The sequence below is a fragment of the Schistocerca cancellata genome, chromosome 4, assembly GCF_023864275.1.
Source record: "Schistocerca cancellata isolate TAMUIC-IGC-003103 chromosome 4, iqSchCanc2.1, whole genome shotgun sequence".
NCBI lineage: Eukaryota > Metazoa > Arthropoda > Insecta > Orthoptera > Acrididae > Schistocerca > Schistocerca cancellata.
Window position 1 is genome coordinate 55,493,693 of NC_064629.1, and position 21,681 is coordinate 55,515,373.

A 21,681-nucleotide genomic window follows, 5' to 3' on the forward strand; every position below is an offset into this window, starting at 1 on the left:
ACTCATGGGAGAGGTTCTGGGATGGGCCTAAGGATTTAGGCAGGGATTAGAGGTTATGTTGGATTTCTTGTATGGGACCACTCTGGCGGAGTTTATAGGTGGAGGAGTCATATAATTAGTAAAAGCCTCTTGCCAGGTAGTCACCACAATTCATAATGACAGTGGTGGAACCTTTGTCTGTACGTAGGATGATTAGATGATGATTTGTTTTGAGGTAGTGTATGGCTGTCCTTTCTTCTGCTGAAAGGTTGGTGTTCGTAGAAACTGACCTGGAAAAGGATGTTGAGGCCAAGTTGGAGGTATGGAATTCCTGGAAGCTGACTAGGGGGTTGTTGGGTAGGGGAGGGGAAGGGTCTTGGTTGGATGGTGGTATGCCCTGGGAGAGGCAAGGTTCAGTGTTAGGATTAGGTTGGCTTTAGTTGGAGGGATTGGTGGCAAAGCAGCATTTCCACTGTAAAGATTTGGAGGAGGAGAGTACATCTATGACAAGTCCAGCATGGTTAAATGTGGAGGTAGGACTGAAGGTTAGGCCTTTGAATAGAACTGAAACTTCTGTGGGATTGAGGCTTTTGGTGGAGAGTTTAGAAACAGTGTTTTGGATTTACTTGAATTCTGGGTTTTGTGGGTTGTTGAGAAGGAGTTTTGAAAGGTGTGGTAAAAGGAAGAGGTCAGCTACACAGGGTCTGGGTGCTATGAGGCATTATCAAGGGATTTCACTGTGAGAAGATTGGGTATTGATAGATAGTGGTGCCCCAAGGGGGGGGGGGGGGGGAATATGTTGACAGTTGACAGTGGGTTAGCCAATTTATGGAGGTCATGTCTGGAATGATCCTCCGGGTGCTGCAGTAGAAGGGTTCATATTTGAGAGATGTTGTGCATGTAGTGATAATTTCACAGTAAAAGTATCTTGCAGAGAGAATGTCTGGGATGTCTTTCCCATGTAGAGGTGTTTTTGCAGTACCAGGTTCATGAGGGATAGGGCATTTCCACACCTCATAAAGTGGTGTTCCATTAACCACCCAACCTACTCAGAATCCTAGTCAATTGCTGTGTCACTCCCATTCCCAACCCCTTGCCACAGGGATCATATCCCTCTGCAAGACACAGGTATAAGACATGTCCAATCCATCCATCTCAGACTTCCTACTCCAGTACTGTTACAGGCTTATCCTACTCCATCAGAAGCTAGGACACATGTGAAAGCAGCCATGTCATATACCAACACTGGTGCAAACTCTGCATAGCCTCTTATCTTGGTATGACTACCAACCAGCTGACCATCAGGATGAATGGCCACCAGCAAACTGTTGTCAAGAATAAAGTCACCCATCCTGTGGAACAACATGCAGCTGAGCACAACATGCTCAGTTTCAATGGCTACTTCACAGCCTGAGCTGTTTGGATCCTTCCCTCCACTGCCAGCTTATCCAAACTGCACAGATGGGAGCTGTCCTTACAGCGCATCCTCTACTCCCATAATCATCCTGGCCTCAATCTCAAGCAACCCATAGCTCCCATACCCTCCACCCAACAGTTTTTCCTTCCTCCATCATGTCACCTCCTTCTAATTCACATCCTCACATCACATTTAGTGTGTGCCATTTCCCACTGGCTTCTACAATCGAGCCAGCCTGCATACATGCAACCCTTCCCTGCTGCATTCCTAGCTGGCAAACTGGCTGCCTCACTCTGAGCTACTAGCCACCCACCCCTAATCCCTTTCCCTGCCTCCTGTCTCTCTCCCCCTCTACCCACCCCACCCAACACTACCATCACCACAACCAGACCACCTGCTGAAAAATAACATTAACAACTTTTCTTTCTTTTGTGTATGCCTAACAACAGCTGAACACTTCTACTTTTCAGTGAGTAGGCTCCTTTAATTCTAAAGTATTGAAATTAATCTCTGTTCTTTTCACCATTATATTACTAACAATAGCTATTAATTAAATCATATCTGGATAAAACTATCTTTTTATCTATTATTCCTTATACAGGGTGAACATTAATAAAACCAACAAACTGCCTGACTGTAAATGGAGGAGAAAATGTCCTATGAACATGTCTCCACAAATGCACCATTGCAATGGTAGATGGCACTGATGAATGAAAGTTCCTTTGTCCGTGTACTGTGTGTTCCTTCTGTGTTGTAGGCTCTGTGATTGACACACCATACTGTAATCACCAGAATGGTTCATCAGTAAAGAGTACTGATGACAGAAATCCCATAATTGAGATGGTCTAGTGCAAAAACTGTCAACAAAATCCTTCCATGCAGGATACACACAATTGTACTCTGGCTTACATCATGTGGGCGGGCCACTTGCCTGGAACATATTCTAGGGTTTGTTTCAGTATTTTGTAGAACCCATTCCTCCAAATCTGGTGTATGCATGATCTGCCACCTTCCTGCATGCCCAAAAGGCCTTGAAATGTTGTGTGATGTGGTTGGTGTCTGTGTGGGTATTTGTTTTCATATAGCCGTGCTGCCCTCAAGCATTTCCATCTGCTTGTCTGTACACAAACACCACCTCAGCTTGTTCCCAACATGAAAATCATACTATTTGCTGCTTACAGTATGCTGTGTCAATCATACAGCCTGCAACACACAAGGATCACATGGCACATCATCAGAGGAACTTTCATTCATCAGTGCCTTCTACCATAGCAATGATGTTTTTCCGGACACATGTTCATAGAACATTTTTCCCTCCATTTCCAGTCAGGAATCCATCCCTGCATTTTTTGGTTTTATTAATTTTCTCCCTGTATAATCAAAATATTAGCCTTTACCCCACAGTTTTACCCATGTATGTGTTCGATACATAAATTGATACACCCCCTCCTCCCCATCTTTGTGCACACCTCTTCCTCCCTTCTTCTGTCCACCTCATCCTCCCACCTCAATCTGTGTATCTCCTCCTTCCCACTCTCTCTGTCTCATCATCTCCTCCTCTTCTTCCTTTCCTCCTACTCTCTCTCTCTCTCTCTCTCTCTCTCTCTCTCTCTCTGTCTCCCTCCATTTCCTCCACCCCATGTCAAAATACCTTCCTCCCTCCTCCCTCCTCCCTCCTCCCTCTCCCCTGTTATCTTTCCATCTCCATCTCTCCCTCTTTCTTTTCCACTTCCCCCCTACCTCTCTACGCCTTCTGTAGAAGTCTGCAGTTATATGCAAAATTTATATGGCTTATTACAGTGAAACCGTAGAAACACATAGTAAAGACAATAATGTATAAGTTCAATGTCACACTAACAGAAGATAGCCAACCAATAGTAAAGTAAATATGTAGTCTGAGACCAAAACTGAAGTTGTCAACAGATAGTGGCTGGCATAGTGAACATTCTATCAAGTGAGAATACAAGAGAAAGAGTCTTCTGCATGGGAGGCACATGGTTACAGCTGATCATCAGAGGTCACAGGCTTCAGTTATAGCTTAGTATTTTGCATGTTATTATGAATATTAGATTTAGTTCCTAATCCATTCTCTAGTGAACCACAGAATCTCTAGGTGTGTCAGCAGAACCTGTAAAAAAATAAATAAATAAATAAAAATAAAAAAAATAAAAAAACACTAATTTATGGTCAGAGGGACTCCACATGTACACTCAAATAGTGAAGCTGGACAACTCTCGTAGTGGAGATGTGATACAGTGTCAACTGTATTGCATGCTCCATCTGCAGTATCCATCTCCTATAGATTCTGCACCACTTGAAAATTGACTTTGTGATTAATGAAATGAGTAGATGATATCATTTAATGGGGGTCTCAACAGAAATCTCATGAAGACAACTTTGAATTTTATTACCCTTTCTCTTCACAATTCAGTATCAATCACGTTCCATACATGTACACTATCTGATTCAACATTCATGGAGTAACTGAAGTACACAGAACATCTAATATATTGGCAATAGGTATACAATCACTGGTCCACTACTGTCAGCCACATAATTATCACAGTTATCAAATCCTCACACACAAGCTGAATTGTCATTTACGATAAGAAAAGGAGACTCTATAGGGTCGCACTAGGTGATATGCCATGAGCTCTGGGTGTATGGACTCTTCCCAAAGTGCTACTTGTGGAGACATCTTGTAGATTGCAGCCCCACCCAGTGGTGCAGGCTGGAGGTAGCAATTGATCAATAGTTGTGACAGCAACCATTGCTGTTGGAGTCTGTTACTACATCCCCCCTCCAGAGAGTGGGCATAGACGTGGAAGCCAAACTTGTACCAACTTCAAAGATGATGTGGGGGTGCCACTGGTGGACAGTGGTTCGAGGGCGCCACTGCTTAAGTTGAGTTGGACCCTGGGGCATGCAGAACCCAGAAGGTCATGCAACTCCATCTCAACAACTTCCAACTGCACAGGGGCTGTCACCAGAGAACCACAGGTCTGCAGCTGGAGACCCTGGGACAGGGAAGGTGGGTCATCAGAGCCCAATCCACAACCAACAGTTCACCAGGGGCCTGGCATTGGTGGCAGAGGAGAGGCGTCATCTACAGTGGACAAGGCCAGGGGAACTGGTTGTACAGACCAAAGAGGCATGCTGATGCCATCCTGTGGTACCACTGTTCTGATGGCATCTCCTCTTGGTGACTTCATACATCTGGCAGTCATGCATATCCTGGATGATGGCCAGTATTGTATGTCAGATGGCATCCAAATAATTAGGCTGACACTAGGGCACCAATACAGTATTGGTGACAGACTGGAGACCAGAACAGATTATAGTTCGGGGGTAAGAGCAGAGAGGGAGGAGTTCGAGGCTGCCATCCACGGAGCAATTTGACCAGGCTCTTCCCCGCAATTGGGGCAGGCCTATAGGATACCAATAATAAGGCAAAACATTGTCCAATGGTGTGGACTGGACGAGGGCCCCATCTTCTCTTGAAATTCAACATCATCTGTTCCACTTTCCCATTGGACTGGGGGTGATACAGTACTGTAAGAAGGTGTTCTATCCTGTGAATTTCACAGAAATTGGAAAACTGGGTGGAGGTGAGCCAGAGGCCATTGCCTGAGATGATGGCTTGCAGGAGGTCCTCATTGGCAAAGATGTGTGAAAGGGGCTTGATCACATTGTCATGGAACCCATAGGGTAGGTATGCATAAATTTGCGATGTGAGTTTACCACAACCAACCACATCTGACACAAGAAGGGACCAGCAAAGTTTATGTGGAGGTGCTGCCAAGGGCTCGACGGGGTCCAGGAGAGGAACACCTCGGCAGTGTGCAGATTGCTGTTGAGCATACATGGTGCTAACCAGACCATGGTCTTGATGTCCTTCTAGTAGGCTGGCCAGTAGGCATGGCAGCATGACTGCTGTTTCACGTGGGATATGCCACTGTGACCAATGTATAGGAGTGCAAGAACCCTGAGGGCACAGAGCTGGGAAAATAATGGCACAAGGCCATTCATGTTCAGATTTGCAGCAGGAGAACACAATCATCGAGGGAGAGCCAGTATTGGAAGGAAAAAAGAAAAAAATTCAATTGACCATCGTTCTTAGCTGAGAGATGAAGTGGCCATCCTCACTTAACACATTTAGTCACAGTGTCAAGAGTAGATACTGGCGTTGTATGGACCATCATTCATGTAACATCAAATTGTGCAGAGCCAATGTACAATTCAGATCCAGCTGAGAGATAATGCCTTCCTGGGTTTCAAATTCTGGATCAGTGCCAACAGGTAGCCAGGACAAAGCATCAGCTTTCGAGTGGTGGCTGGTTGGCTTATAGAAAATGTCACAGGTATGGGCTGATAAAAACAATGCCCAATGCCACTGCCTTTGTACTGTCCTGGAGGCTATAAGTTGGTCCAAACAGTGTCAGTAATGGCTTATGGTCAGCAGCAGCTGGAATTTGATGTCATATAGATAGGTGTGAAATTTCTTAACTGTGTGGCCAGCACCTCTTTATCAATCTGTGAGTAGATTCATTGGGCAGAATTGAATATCTTAGACACAAACACAATAGGATGTTCAGAGTCATCCACCTCCTTGTGGGACACAACCTCCCAAACTCCATGCGGCGTGGCATCTGTGTCAAGAAGAAGAGCCTTCCATAGTGAAAATGGGATGAGACATGGTGCCGATTTGAGGGTTCATTGAAGAGAGGAAAAAGCTGTGTCATTCTCTGGAAGAAACCAGAATGGAACCCCTTTTTTCCGCAATGCATTGAGCAGATAGGACAATTTTGTAACATGGGGAATGAAATGGCCATTATAGCTAATTTTTCTCATAAAGGATTGCAGTTCCCTGAAATTCCAAGGCCTGGGCATGTTTTCTGTCACACTGGCATGTGCTTAGTAGGACAGATGGCCTGTTGGCTAATGATAACCCCAAAGTACTCAACTGAAAAATTTATGGTTGTGGAGGTTACATGTGAGACGAGCTTTGGTTAACGGAGAAAACAAAGATTGCAATTTCTGTAGGTGTTCATTCATTGAGATCCCTATCACTATGCTATCATTTAAAGAATTGCAGTATGAAGGAATGTCCTGTATCATTTGCTCCAAGTAATGCTGGAAGATCACTGGCTTGCTAGAAATACCAAGGGGAGACTGTGACTCCTACAGAAGCCAAAAGGTTTGCTGAGGACCAACAGATCCCCACATCCTGTGTGCAATGGCAACTGCAAGTATGCCTCTGACAAACTGGCCTTAATCTAACAGACACCATTTTCTAACATGGAAAACAGTTCTACTGGGCAGGGAATGAGAAAAATATCAAGAGTGACCTGCACATTAACGACCTTAAAATTAACAAATAGGTGGAGGGCACATCCAGTTTTTTCATGATTACAAAAGGTAAAGCTATTGGCTGGATGAGACAGGGATAATCACCTTGAGGGCTTCCAATTAGTCGAATTCCACCATAACCGCGTCTTGCAAGATGAGTGGAATCAGGGTGTCCCACGAGACATAAGGCAAGGAGCCTGCTTTTAAATGAGCTTTTATCACTAGATCTGCAGTTGAAATTAACACAGGGGTAAACAGATCCAAATAAGATGCAGTTAAGTCACCAGTGACACAAAATGGGAAACCCAAACTGTTTGAATTCATCTAACCCAAAGATATTTTCCACATCACCTGAAATAACAACCAAAAAGAAAAGTTTCCAAAAAACACTTTTATATGAGGCTTCCATAGCAAAAAAACCTTTCACGCATATCTCATGGCCATCACATGCCATTACTATCTGTCGAGAAGGCTGTAGCAAGGAAAAACATAACGTAATGTAGGTAATATTCATAAAAGGAGAGGATGCACCAGTATCCATCTGAAATGGGACCTCCAGGCCATTCATTCATAATATGATTACCAGTTTGACAGACTGACCCATAGCAGAATGGATCAGTATTTCAGTGGAGAGCACTACCTCTGCAGGAGAGCTCTGATGAGATCCCATGGGGGATGGGACGGGAGAACCAACCTCCATATTGTACCCAAGATTCTGGGCATTGGATGGCTGCCGCACATAAGTAATGTGACACATAATGCCACATGAAAAGCAAGTAGCTAACTGATCCAGCAGAGGGAATGAGGGAGTCAGAGAAAATACTGAGGACAAAAGATTGACGACACAAAGTGGAGTTCAGTCAAGATGGAGAACCAGGAAAAGATTCTGAAATTGGGTTATGAAACAGAGATGAGCACCTGACATGAGCATGTGACTTCTGGTTACATTGAGAGGTGGTGGTAACCATTGCAGTGGTGGTGACAGATAACACTGCAGACTGAGCCTCCCACTGGCTTTTGGTTCCCTGTGTGAATTCAAAAGCCTGAAGAATCTAAGGATGAGTCAGCATGCTGTAAAGCATGGGAGTGGACTTCCTTTTCAGACAAATGTTGGTGAAGCAAGTGCCAAATCGAGGACTTGGCATACAATCAGCAACATGGCCTTTTGGAACACACAAAAGCACAATGGTGATTAAGGCCCTAAAGGTCGGTGACCCAGTCATTGTCAGTTTCCAATGGTTGTTTACAATGCTGGTGAAATTTCAAGCAAGCAAATGCACCCATAATTATCCAACAGCAGATTACAAAGTTCAGCAAAAGTCAACTTATCTAGATGTTTTGTGGGAAACAGCTTATGGAGCAAACCCAACAAACAGTGGAAATCAACAAAAGAAAAAATGACTGTTGCTGATCAGAAGAGGTTACCTTGTAGTCAGTGAAGTGATAGTGGAACTGCCATAAGTATGTTTCTCAATCATCAGTGCCAACCAGAAACAAAGCAAACAGTGGAACTGCTGAAGATGTATGATTACTGATAGATAATGTCGTTATTTGTTCCTGTAGTAAGGCCAACTGCTGTTGCCGTCATTCCAGTAATTGCTGATTGAGAAGTTGCTGTTCCTTCTGTTGTTGGAGTCACTGCTTCATCAATTCCAAGTCCATGGTGTCCAATATTTTGGTGCACTGAGAGTTTGAAAAGACTTATCACTATTGTAGAAGTCTGTAATTATGAGCACAATTCATTTGGCTTATTACACTGAGACAAGAGAAACACAGAGTAAAGACAATAATGTATATTTTCAGTGTCACACAAAAAGAAGATAGCCAGCCAATATTAAAGCCTGTACATAGTTCAAAATCAAAGCTCAAGTTGTTGCTGGTACAACAAACATTCCATCATGCGAGTGCAATACAGAATGAGTCCTGGCAGACACAAGGCTATAGGTGCTCAGAGGTAACAGGATCCCACCAGGTGATGTGACATGAGCTCTCCTCCCAGAGTGCTTCTCACAAAGACAGTTTGTACATAGTGCATTCAATGGGTAATATAACACAATTTTTTTCTGAAAACAGGTTTGTTTTATTTAGGATTCCAATATACCATATTATTACCCACTCCTTCAGCTATGAAACCCTGTTTTTCAATACGATCTCCATTCAATGCAGCAGCTTTACTGCACCTTACTAGGGGGTGCCTGCATGTTACCACTCTACTGGTTGACATTAGAATCCTGCTGTTTCTGTGCCAAATTTGATTGAAATCAATCCAGCGGTTGGGGAGGAGATCCCAGATGTACATGCATACAAGCATCTACTCAATTTGATGTATATAACGCATTATCTTGAATAAAATAAGATCTGCTTAGCACATAGTTATACTACAGTTTCAGTATTTCAGTAAAATTAAATCTTGTAGCTAATTTTTTTCTTATCATGGTGCCTGAGATTTGGTGTCACTTTTATGGAAATTATTGTTTATTCTATGCACAATATTTCACACAGAACAAATGCAGTTCAGTGTATGTATCTTTTCCTGTATGACTACTCAATGGCTGAGAGTGTTGCTACAAAGAATTTGGAAACTTTATAGCCATATGTATTTTCAAATAGTTATTACATAGCTCAGCTGAAAATTATAGACACAATTTTCAAAAATACATTCCTAGATTATTTGGTTACTTTGTTGCAAATAAACTGTGTGAGAATATATAATTATTCTGTTTAGAAATTTTCCTGGTTAATTCACAGTACAGTGGAACCTCGCATAGCAACCATAATTCATTCCAGAATTTTACTCATAGTATCAAACACTCATTATGTGAAACAATTTATCACACATAAATTAATGTAAAATATGATAATGCATTCCACAGTGTACAAAGTACTAAAAGTTTACCCTTATTCGTTCCATTTATTCAAAGAAAATTATACATACAGTATTATTCACAATACATAACCAATTCTTTTTACTAGGAAGCTATCTATAGTTATTTGTTTCTACTGATGATTCAACTCTTGGTGAAAACACAACACAGTATTACCATTAAATTAATTTGTTGTGCATGTAGCCACTGCTTTATTGGGGTGATGATTTTCAGTATACAATACAACCAATTCCCATGCTTTCAGCATTTATCTTATTGTGCCAGAAGATTGCTGCTTTGCAGTTACTACCTCCTCCTCCTCCTGCTCTGAAGATCTCCTCTCCACAAATTCCTGCTGTGAAACACACTGCAACTCAATAAGCTCTTTGGTGGTCATTTCTTGGCTGTGATCTTCCACAAGCTCATTGATTAATTATTATCCACTTCTAGTCCCCTGATCTTGGCCAAAGACACCATCCCATTGACTGCAGGCTCCACAGGCACTGACTCAAATGTCTCGGGCTCACATTCAACAATGTTCTCTGACTATAGCTTCATACAAGCAGAAGTGAGAGTTTTCTTGGTAACCCCATCCCATGCCTATTCAATCATCTTGATGTAGGCAACAATGTTGAAGTGATATTTCCAAAACTCTCTGAGAGTGAGATTGGTAGCTTCAGTCAATTCAAAGCAATGCTTGAAGAGTGCTTTAGTGCAGAGCTTCTTAAAGTTAGAAGTAATCTGCTGATCCATTAGCCTGAGTAATGGAGTGGTGTTGGGAGGCAGAAATTGGGTCTTCACAAATTGAAATTCTTCAAGGAGGTGGTCTTGTAGGCATTGATAATGGGTAGGAGAATTGTCTATAACAAGCAAGATATGGAGTGGCAGATTCATCTCAAGCAAATATTTTTTCACTGAAGGACCAAACACTTCATTGATCCAATCACAAGAAAGGTCACATGTCACTCAAGCCTTGTTGTTGGGCCTCCACATCACATTTAACCTGCTCTCCTGGACTTTACACTTCTTGAAGGCCCACGGAGTTTCTGAATGTTAAACAAGCAGCATTTTCATTTTCAAATGACTGCTTGCATTTGTGCAGAACAGCAGTGTGAGACAGACTTTCATTAGCTTGTGACCAGGCAATACATTCTCCACTGTTTTTATAAAGGTATGCTTCAGCATCTTTTTCCAGAATAGGCCCACCTCATCCCAATTAAAAACCTGTTGTGGCAGATAACCCTCAGAATCTATGAGCATCTTGAAGTTGCTGATGAAGTTCTCTATTGCCTTTGTGTTGGAGCTGAATGCTTCACCATGCCTTGCAATCCTATGGATGCCGGTTCTTCTCTTAAACTTCTCGAACAACCCACAGCTTTCCTTAAATACTCCTTTGGTCACTGATGATTCTGGCATCTTCTTAATGAGGTCAGCAAAACTCATTCCCACCTTCTCACAAATGATGATCTCATTAATAGCATCACCTAGAAATTACTCTTCATTCATCTATATAAGGAGCAACCTTTCGACATTGTCCAGAATATGAAACCATTCTTTAGATACTCTTGTCACTCCCTTTGAAGCATCTATCTCCTTAATCTTGTTCTTTTTCCAGAGAATAATGGAAATAGTTGATGTAGACTTATTGTATTTGCATGCTAAATCAGCAACTCACACCAGATTCTTGTTTTTCAGTGATTTTATGTTTCATTTCTAAGCTCATTTTCTTTGTCTTATGGTCATCTTCCTGCAACTTTATCTTTGGGGGCATTTCTACGAAGGTTATTAAAATTTCCACACAAAAAACACTGTGTGAATAAAAGCTTAGAAAAATGTATGATCACAAACTGCACTAAGACGGTAGCAGAAAGACCACTATACCCAGACTGCAGTACATACTAATGATATTGTTCATAAGTCACTGCTGACAATGAAAGGTGATCATATTTTTTAATGTTTCCCCCACCGCATGCGAACGGCTCGTGACGTCACACTAAATCATCATCATTCATGTGAAACACTACTTGTGAAGCAAATCTTTTTTTACAATTTGTTTTCCTTGTTATGTGTATTGTGTGTTATGGGAGGTGATTGGTAAGCAAGCTTCTACTGTACTAAACTTCAGTGAACTTAATCTTGCAGATACGATGTCTATTTTCACTGATTTTCATGTGTTGCTGTGGATTTAAAAACTCATCAGTAGTACATTGCATGCAATTGGAAATCTACATTTATAAAATATTCTTCTCTCAAAACTTCCAAAATGGAGTAATGAAATGCAATATTTTTAATACAATTTATTTTAAAGCACTGGTTATTTGGTAATTTGTTATTGCATGTACACTGCATAAAGATTAGTTATTATATGATATGTTTTTTACATTATTATAGAGATATGGAGTATAATTCTGATGCTCAGTATCCACAGCCCGTAAACTTATATCTTTTCTTCTTTTATGATATTGTTACAGGGTCTTTCCATTGACTGAGACACTTATAGAGACCTTACATTATATAGGTAATACATTTTTGCTATCAGAAACTGACAGTTGTGGGATAAAAGCAGAACTAGTCTCGCTTTTTAATGAAACTATAAAGGTAAAAATTCCTTCTCTGATAACATATCATCTTACTTTTTTGTGATGAGTTATGTACAGAGCCACAAAAAATTGACTTTTAACACTCCTGTAGAACTGAATAATGAATTTTTAATGGTCATATGTAATATTCACCACATTTCTTACAAATTCAAACAAAAATGCACAGTTGCTGGTGAAAACTAAAACCCCCTGAAAGAGCTAACTGATTAACTTTTTAAGTAATGGTATCCGCTTGTAATGTTGATGGTTTCAAATAATGACACTACAAAATTAATGAGCAAATGGTGAATGATAGCATTCTGCATTCTGATAGCTGTCCTAGATGTGTAAATTTTTGGGTGTTTTGTGTACACACCAAGAAATGAAACTTTATCTCTTAAGTCATCAATTTTTTTCTGTGGCACTTAATTCACTACAATGCAGATAACTAATACAGAACAGTAGATATTGATCATGGGGACATTTTAGGATGATTGAGACTGTGCTGGCTCCCTGTCAGATTCACAAATACCGTATTACAGTAGCATCCCTGCCACATACAGTTTGGAACATTGTTCAAAAATCCCACTGGCACACATGTCTCTCTTAATAACTGCATAAGTCAACAACACTGGAAGTTTAGTGTGTAAAATTACTCTCTTGGTTAATATTCAAGTAAATAATAGTTCCTCTGACATTTCATTGCTATCATCAGTCAGAAGATACAGCAAACGACCTCCTCTTTCTGGCAACAGATTGAACTTTCTCTGAAGCAGAAGAAGAATCTGGAGCAAAAGACCTAAAAGAAAATGAAGCAAGCTGGTTGAGTTCTACATTGGCCATATAAAATTAATCTCTCCTTCCATTGGCTGGAATAGGACAATTAGCAAATTTTTCTACTTCATGAAAAATCAAAAACTCAGATACCCATAAATTGTTAACAGAATAAAGAAAAAGGCTACTGTTTGGTCACAATATACATGAAAAAAGATAAGAAAGTACAGCAATCAGTAAATCTTTAATAGCAAAAGAAAACACACAGAAAAATAATGAAACTTCCTTAAAATTTAAAGCTGTATTACTTTAAGACATTATTACTAAAATAATGAAAGTAGCCAAATAGAGATAATTAACATCAAGCAAAAGGAAATTTATAGTTATTAATGCTATAAAAAAGTTTTCAATGGATAAATCATACAAATTAGAAATCAAAGATAACTTTTATTAAAATAGAAACATGCTTGGCAAATTAACAGACAAATGTCCTGAAAGAAAAAGGATCTAAAATTGTGAGAATCTGTAAGGTGTATATAAATCCAAAATAAACAAAACAAGCAATCTCATAGCATCCTCAGCTCTGAGGCAGCAGTGATTTATTTCTGAAAACAATATCAATAAATTAGTTAAATCATTAGTATATGTGGCTGTAATCTAGATACAGACAATGTTAAATTTAAATCTAATACAAACTACAGCAAATTACATTTCTAAAAATAGAAGAAAAGGAACAATAAATCATTAAAGCATAAAATTTTGGAGTCATTCTTTGAAATTCACTTTGACTAACATTGGTTGTAAAATCAGTCATTTAAAAATACTGTGTCCAATTTAGTCAGAAGATAGGAAAATTAAGGCCGCAATTTTAAATTCCACGTTTAAGAAATCATTCATGAACAAGAATCATACAAACATACTGTCATCTGACTTAGTATTAAGCATCCCTGACATAGAGGAACAACTAAAACAGTTGAAAATAAAGAAACTGCCAAGTCCAAATGGTGTCCAAATTCGGTTTTACAAAGAGTACTCTACATCATGGCCCATTACCTAGTTTGCATTTATTTCAAATCACTCCACCAGTGCAAAGTTCCAAGTGGCCAGAAAAAGTGCAGTGACTCCTGCTTATAAGAAGTGTAAAAATTGAACCCACAAAATTACAGACCAATATCCCTAAGTTTAGTTTGCACTAGAATTCTAGGCCATATTCTGATTTCCAATGTAATAAATTTCCTAAAGACTGAAAAGCTCATTTCCATGAATCAGCATGGTTTCAGAAAGTATCATTTGTACAAAATTTGTACAAAAATTTGTACAAAATTTGTACAAAAATTTGTACAAAATTTGTACAAAAATTTGTACAAAATTTGTCACATGATATATTGTGAACTATGGATGAAGGGGAAACAGGCAAATTCCATATTTCTAGATTTCCAAAAAGCATTGAACATGGTATCCCATTGCAGAAGGTATGAGCATATGGAATAGGCTCCAACATATGTGACTGGTTCAAAGACTTCTTACATAATAGAACCCAGTATGTTGTCCTTGATGGCAAAGCTTCATTAGAGACAGGGATAACATCAGGGGTGCCCAAGGGAGGTGTGATAGGACCTCACTGTTTTCTATTTGTATAAATGATCTGGTGGACAGGGTGCACAGCAATCTGCAGTTGTTCACTGATGTTGTGGTGTACAGGAAGGTATCAAAGATCAGTCACTCTAGGATGATATAGGATGACCTAGACAAAATGGACAGCAGCTGGCTCTAAATGTAGAAAAATGTAAGTTAATGCAGCTGAGTAGGAAAAACAAACCCATGATGCTCAGGTACAGCATTAGTAGCATCCAGCTTGACACAGTCACATCATTTAAATAACTTGGCATAACATTGCAAAAGAATGTGAAATGCACTGAACATGTGAGGATTGTGGTAGGGAAGGCGAATGGTCAACTTCAGTTTATTGGTAGATTTTAGGGAAGTGTGGTTCATCTGTAAAGGAGACTGCTTATAGGACACTAGCACAATGTATTCATGAGTGCTACTCAAACATGTCGAATCCACACCAGGTCAGATTGAAAGGAGACATCAAATGAGTTCAGAGGTGACCTGCTAGATTTGTTACTGGTAGGTTTGATCAGCATGCAAGTGTTACAGATATGCTTCATGAACTCAAGTGGAATCCCTGGAGGAAAGAAGACATTCATTTTGAAGAACACTAGTGAGAAAGTTTAGAGAACCAGCATTTGAAGCTGACTTTAGAACGATCCTACTGCCACCAACATAAATTTCATGTAGGGACCATGAAGATAAGATACAAGAAATTAGAGCTCATATGGAACAATATAGACATTCAGTTTTCCTTCACTCTATCTGTGAGTGGAACCAGAAAGGAAACAACTGGTAGTATTACAGCGTACCCTCCACCATGCACCGTGCAGTGGCTTGCAGAGTATGTATGTAGATGTAGATATAGAATTAATAGCATACTTACTTGTTCATCATTGTAGATTACAGAAGCATGTCATTTTTAATATGCGAGAAGCAAGCAAGCGTAGTAGAATGAAGAAAACCATTCCTGTTAATAGAGGCACTAATCAAACTCTGCTTGAACACAAAACCTGTATGATAAGAAAACATATGCAGGGTACACATGTTTCACATAGATAGGCGTCATATACACAGTTGTAATACCAGTGAAAAATTTAAATGACACACTCTCCCTCTTTGAAGCATGTGTTTGTGTACAATTTATTAATATTATGAGATAAAAAAAATAAAATTAGATACACATAGTAGAGAAAATATAACATTATATATGTTATTTATGTTAGAGTGATAGAGTCCATTTTGTAAATAAAAGAGTTAACACTGATGAGAGAAAAACTGAGGATCATCATCTGAGATGATTGTTTCGGGCAAAACTTCTACAGCAAATATTTTACTTAATGTTTCATTTATTTATTTATCATTTTTCTATCCACTGAGCATTGTGGAAAGCAGCATACAACATGATATCAAATATATTAAACAAAAAGTTATGTTCAATTTATTTGGATTTGCACATTCTATTTTATATATTATGATTACAGATATTCAGTACACAATCATGCACTTCCACCATATGGTATAGAACTGCAGGATCCCCTTAAATGGCTCAGGGACACATTATCATTAGAAAGTGATATCGAGGTGACAGATTGTGTGCGCAGTGCACACAAGGGTTCCTTAGATATGGAAACCGTCTGACAGACCCAAATAATAATAGCTGTAGGAGGCACCAAAGTATTAATGTAAAGCCCAAAGAAATGCCTCCTGTTGTAACTTGTTGTGACTGTGACATTTCCAGTTGTGGGGTGACTGAGAAAGCATGGCAAAACCAAACAGAGAGCAGCCCGTGCACAAACAAACGAACGGAAAGGACGGACATGAAACAATGACGGACAATGGAGAAAGACCTTATGACGACACCACGCAAGATGCAGTTGAGTGACAGAAACAACCAAATGAATCCAAGACGTCCACGATTAATGAGATCAAAGTACGATAAACACACTGTCTTGTCGAGGCGATGTGTCAAGACTCACACAACGATTAGACTTGCTGGCAGAGCGAGAGGCCAGCTCTTAAATACTGTATCGGGGGCGCCGCTATTGGCTGCTGGAACCACATGTTCCACTGTGGTGCCCTCACTCTACATGCAGGCCAGTACATGCATGCCACCACAGCTTACGGCACGATGATGCAGAGACGTCTATGGGTCTTCAACGTCCATGACGTCTGGCGGGGATTCAAATTCTGTGGCGCGCGGTACCAGACCCCCCCTCCCACAGGTAGGACAGTTAAAATCCTATTGATTAACTGCCAAAGCATTCACAACAAAATCCCAGAGTTTGAAGCAATGCAGAAAGCAGTGGGGTTCACATGTTAAGAGGTATAGAAAACTGGCTAAAATGCAAAATTGAAAACACTCTGATTTTTGGGATCAATGTAAGTGTGAATCAAGAGGACAGACTAATGGTGAATTGAGGTGATACATTTGTTGTGGTATACAAGAAAATCAAATACACCAAGAGAGAAACTGGAGCTATTTATGATATTGTTTGGTCAAGAGAGGGCATAAACTAATAAACTGATCTTTTTGTTGGCCTCCAGACTCACATTCACATGTAAAAAAAACTTAAGAGGAAATCTCAGCTCACTAGTTTTTTTGTTTGCCAATTTTACTGTCATTGTTGGAGGAGACATTAATCATCTGTAACAAGATATTCTGTAAAACATTATTGGTACTTAATGCCTTCACTGAAACCAATGTAGAACAGATAGTTTATAAGCCCATTTATGATGAAAATGTATTGGATCTAATGACTACAAATCAACTTGACCTCACTGAAATGGAGTCAGTGAGCATGTGGAAGTAGTAATAAAAATGTTTAATGCATTAAAAAGTGCAACTAAAACAAACAGGAAGATTTTCATGTTTGATGAACTAGATAGAACGAAAATTGTGACATACCACAAAGAGGAATCCAAACTATTTACATTTGAGTAGGAGCTTGTAGGGAACTGTTGCTTAAGTTTACAAGAATGGGCAACCAAGCACTGGGCGGATAGTCAGTAGAACATTTCATAATGGGATGGACCCTCTGTAGTAAACAGTCACTGTGTGGGAAAAAAAGGTGCTACTGCATAATAAGTGTAGAACAAAGCATAGGACTGTAGACAGAGGATGATGAATGAAAGGCATTTGGTTGTTGAAAGGCCAATGTGTAACATGTTTGACAGGTACCACAGCAGAATATTACCAAAATATCTCTCCAAAACCCAAAGAAATTATAGTCATATGTAAAGGCTGTCAAAGACACCTATGTCAGTAGCCAGGCACTAACGGATGTCAGAGGAACCAAAATTGAGAGTAACAAAGTTACAGCAGAAATTTTAAGCTCTGTTTTCAAATGTTCTCTTACAAAGGAAGACACAGAGGCATTTCATCCATTTAATTCCTGCACTTATTCAAAACTGAGTGATATCAGTGTCAGTAGCATTGAAAAATTGATTAAATTGCAAGAATTAAACAAGGGTGCAGTGCCCAATCAAATGCCTCTCATTCTATACAGAATTTGCACCCGATGTAGTCTTCTAAGCATAATATATCCTTGGAACAAAACACAGGTCATATCTATGTAAAAGAAGGACAGCAGACATGATCCACAAAATGACCATCCAATCTCATCTGGCAAATGTTGAATTATCCCTTGGGTTGTTACTTTCTCATCAAAAGGTATTTTGATCACTGCTACCACCACAAGTGTTTAACATACCCAAACAGAAAGGAATGCACGAACACAATCAGACAATGCCAAAAAGAAGGAACTTGTCATCAGTACTTACTTGCAAACTTGCACTGAATGCCACTACTACTGCATCTTCTTCCCCTCTAATCTCCATTGGATGACAATTTCCAGCTCTGGCAGGTCTTCTGACACCAATACTGTAAAAATCCCAGAGTTTGAAGCAATGCAGAAAGCAGTGGGGTTCACATGTTAAGAGGTATAGAAAACCGGCTAAAATGCAAAATTGAAAACACTCTGATTTTTGGGATCAATGTAAGTGTGAATCAAGAGGACAGACTAATGGTGAATTGAGGTGATACATTTGTTGTGGTATACAAGAAAATCAAATACACCAAGAGAGAAACTGGAGCTATTTATGATATTGTTTGGTCAAGAGAGGGCATAAACTAATAAACTGATCTTTCTGTTGGCCTCCAGACTCACATTCACATGTAACAAAAACTTAAGAGGAAATCTCAGCTCACTAGTTTTTTTGTTTGCCAATTTTACTGCCACTACTACTGCATCTTCTTCCCCTCTAATCTCCATTGGATGACCATTTCCAGCTCTGGCAGGTCTTCTGACACCAATACTGTAATGATGTGTTGACAGAAGGTGTGGGCTAGCAGCTCACTCCTGGAGGTGAGTGGAGCAGTGGGCGATGAAAGCAGCCAATCACTTGATATAACACTTTGATCAGTCATAGTTCAGCATGTCAGAAACATCCATTGTAGAATCATAGAACATATTCTGAGCTCAAAAATAATGAAGTGAATTGAAAATAATGACACCACTGTTACAAAACCCAGCTCGCACTTTTCTCACATGATATCCAGAATGCTGTGAATGATGGGAGTAAGGTTAATGCAGTACTTCTTGACTTCCGAAAAGCATTGCACCAGCTCAGAGGCTAGCAGCCTGGAAAGTCATCCAGTGTTGGAACCAGGCCACAGTCCATTGAACAATGCCCCTGCTAATGTAGCAATGTCAGCAGAGGCACCCCTTCCTCAGTCAATGCTCCCATACTGCAACAGGTGTGTACGTCATGCAGCAGTAGCAGCCTGACTGATGTACTGGAGTCACACCATGCTTCAGTCATCATCTCCCCACTCCATACATTTCAATGTGACCCCAAAACATTGTTCTTCTGCAGCTGTCAGCAAAGGAATCAGAATGTAAATCTCAAGTCCATCCTGTCATCATTTGACACAGCTGGAACATCTGATGAAAAACCCTGTGCCAGTCGTCACCACATCTATGACACTGTCTTCACCAGGCCACAAACCAAACCTGATGCCTGGCCATGGCAGCCACACTCTGTATGGCTGCCACATCTCCATCCACATTCCTGCAGCAGCTGTCCACCACTGCGCAGTAGTAACAAGGCCACCCGGTATGCTCCAGGGGGAACCCCTGTGCCAGCACATCATATTGGCATGCTTGGATTTAAGGATCATCTATCACTATCTGCAGTCTGTCAGTTTCAGATACATTGAACTATGTCTGATTGAGGTTGCCAATAAAATGTTATATCAAGTGACTGACTGCATTCCTCGTGTGCTCCTCCAGCCACCTCCAGCAGAGAGCTGCTTGCGCACGCCTTCCATCAATATATCATTACAAGATTGGTGTCAAAAGACCTGGTACAGCTGTAAATTGTCATCCAATGGGGATTATAAGGGAAGAAGATGCGGCAGCAGTCGCATTCAGCATAAGTTTCCAAGTAAGTACTGATGACAAGTTTCTTCTTTTTGGCATTGTCTGGTTGTGTTTGACCATCCCTTTCTGTCTGGGTATATTATACACTTATGGTGATAGTAGTGATCAAAATATCTGTTAACGAGAAAGTAGCAATCCAACTGATAATTCAACATTTGCTGGATGAGTTAGCTGAGTTTAGAGCTGATAAAGGAGCTTTAAGTACAAAAGTAAATCATTTTAAGGGTGAAAGAAGGGAAGGATCACCTTTTGGTGCTACTCCACTTACCCTTGACACTGGTATGGCCTCACCGGGGGGCACAATTTTCTGGTAAATCTGAGAAAGATATTTTTGTCTTTATTGATAGTTTGCATATGACCACAAAATTAGAAAAACTTGAGTGATTAACACTTGATAAGTGTAGCTCATTTAAAATTTGTAGGGTTTGCCAGCACATATGTAATGGTTCAAGTTCAGCAGTTTTGTAGGTAGCCACAATGTTAGAGGTGTGGGGTCTTCTGTGCAGAAATATCCACACGAATATAGATGATGGAATCAAGATAACATTCATGTCTCTGCATTAAACAGAACAGGAGAAGGGGGAGGAAGTACCACTATGCAACACTCCCAGTAAATTTGACCATGGGTCACTCCAGTGCAAAATCAGTGGTATACACCTATTAATTCGTCTATGTAAGAGGGGGGTCCTGAAAGTTGTTGGATACAGGGGCTCAGGTATCCATGGCTGGGCCAGAATATATTGTCACATAGATGAAGGTGTAATTAGGTGAATGACAAACACTAACTTCACTTCTTGTTGTTGTTGTGGTCTTTAGTCCTGAGACTGGTTTGATGCAGCTCTCCATGCTACTCTATCCTGTGCAAGCTTTTTCATCTCCCAGTACCTATTGCAACCTACTTCACTTAACGAAGGTTTATTCGGCACTTGCACATACAAGAGCCTCCGGCCAGAACACATACGGTACGTATACAGTTACAGAACATTTGAGTACAATGATTCTTGACATTTGTGGATACTTCTACAATGTACTCAAATGAAAATTAAAATTTTACAGTTCAGGTGAGTTTTGAACTCACGACCCTCCATGCAACAGTCTAGTATCATAACCACTACATGACAGTGACTGTGCTACTCACTTTCTTCTGTAACATTGCTGCCTCCTTAAGAGAACAGCATTTCGGTGTTATGTCCTCCTAGTCCAGGAATGAGTCATCGGTCGTGCATACTCTGACTCCTGATGACTCATGTTCACCCTGGCAGTGATATTCTTACAACTTCCCTTGCCGTTATGCTCTTCGTCACATTTCTGCTTGTTGCCTGTCATTGGAGCTTCGAATTTACCCTGGGTTGCAGGATCCTTATAGGCCTTCATTAGAAAGGATGTGGACCATATCTCTGATCTTCCATCGTCTTGTGTCGGTTTCGAAATCTTCAACTTCATAAGTAACATCAGACAACTGGTTTACAACCTTATAAGGTCCCAAGTAGTGCCTGACGAGCTTTTCAGAGAGACCAACCTTCTGAACAGGAGTGAAGATCCAGATGAGGTCACCAGGCTGGTAGACAACAGGGCAGTGGCTCACGTCATACTTTTGGCAGCGTGTAAAGTCGAGCTAACTGCGAAGCTTTCTCAGCTCTGGTTAACACCTGGCTGATATAGTC

General features: G+C 40.3%; 1 protein-coding gene across 1 annotated transcript in view; it reads left to right on the plus strand.

Moving 5' to 3' along the window:
- LOC126183224 (uncharacterized) overlaps positions 1 to 21,681 on the plus strand; it is a 679,892-nt gene that overhangs the window by 492,547 nt on the left and 165,664 nt on the right. Inside the window, exon 17 of the mRNA XM_049925008.1 lies at positions 12,081 to 12,207. Within this exon, the coding sequence (XP_049780965.1) occupies positions 12,081 to 12,207 (127 nt within the window). The remainder of the gene's footprint in view (positions 1 to 12,080; positions 12,208 to 21,681) is intronic.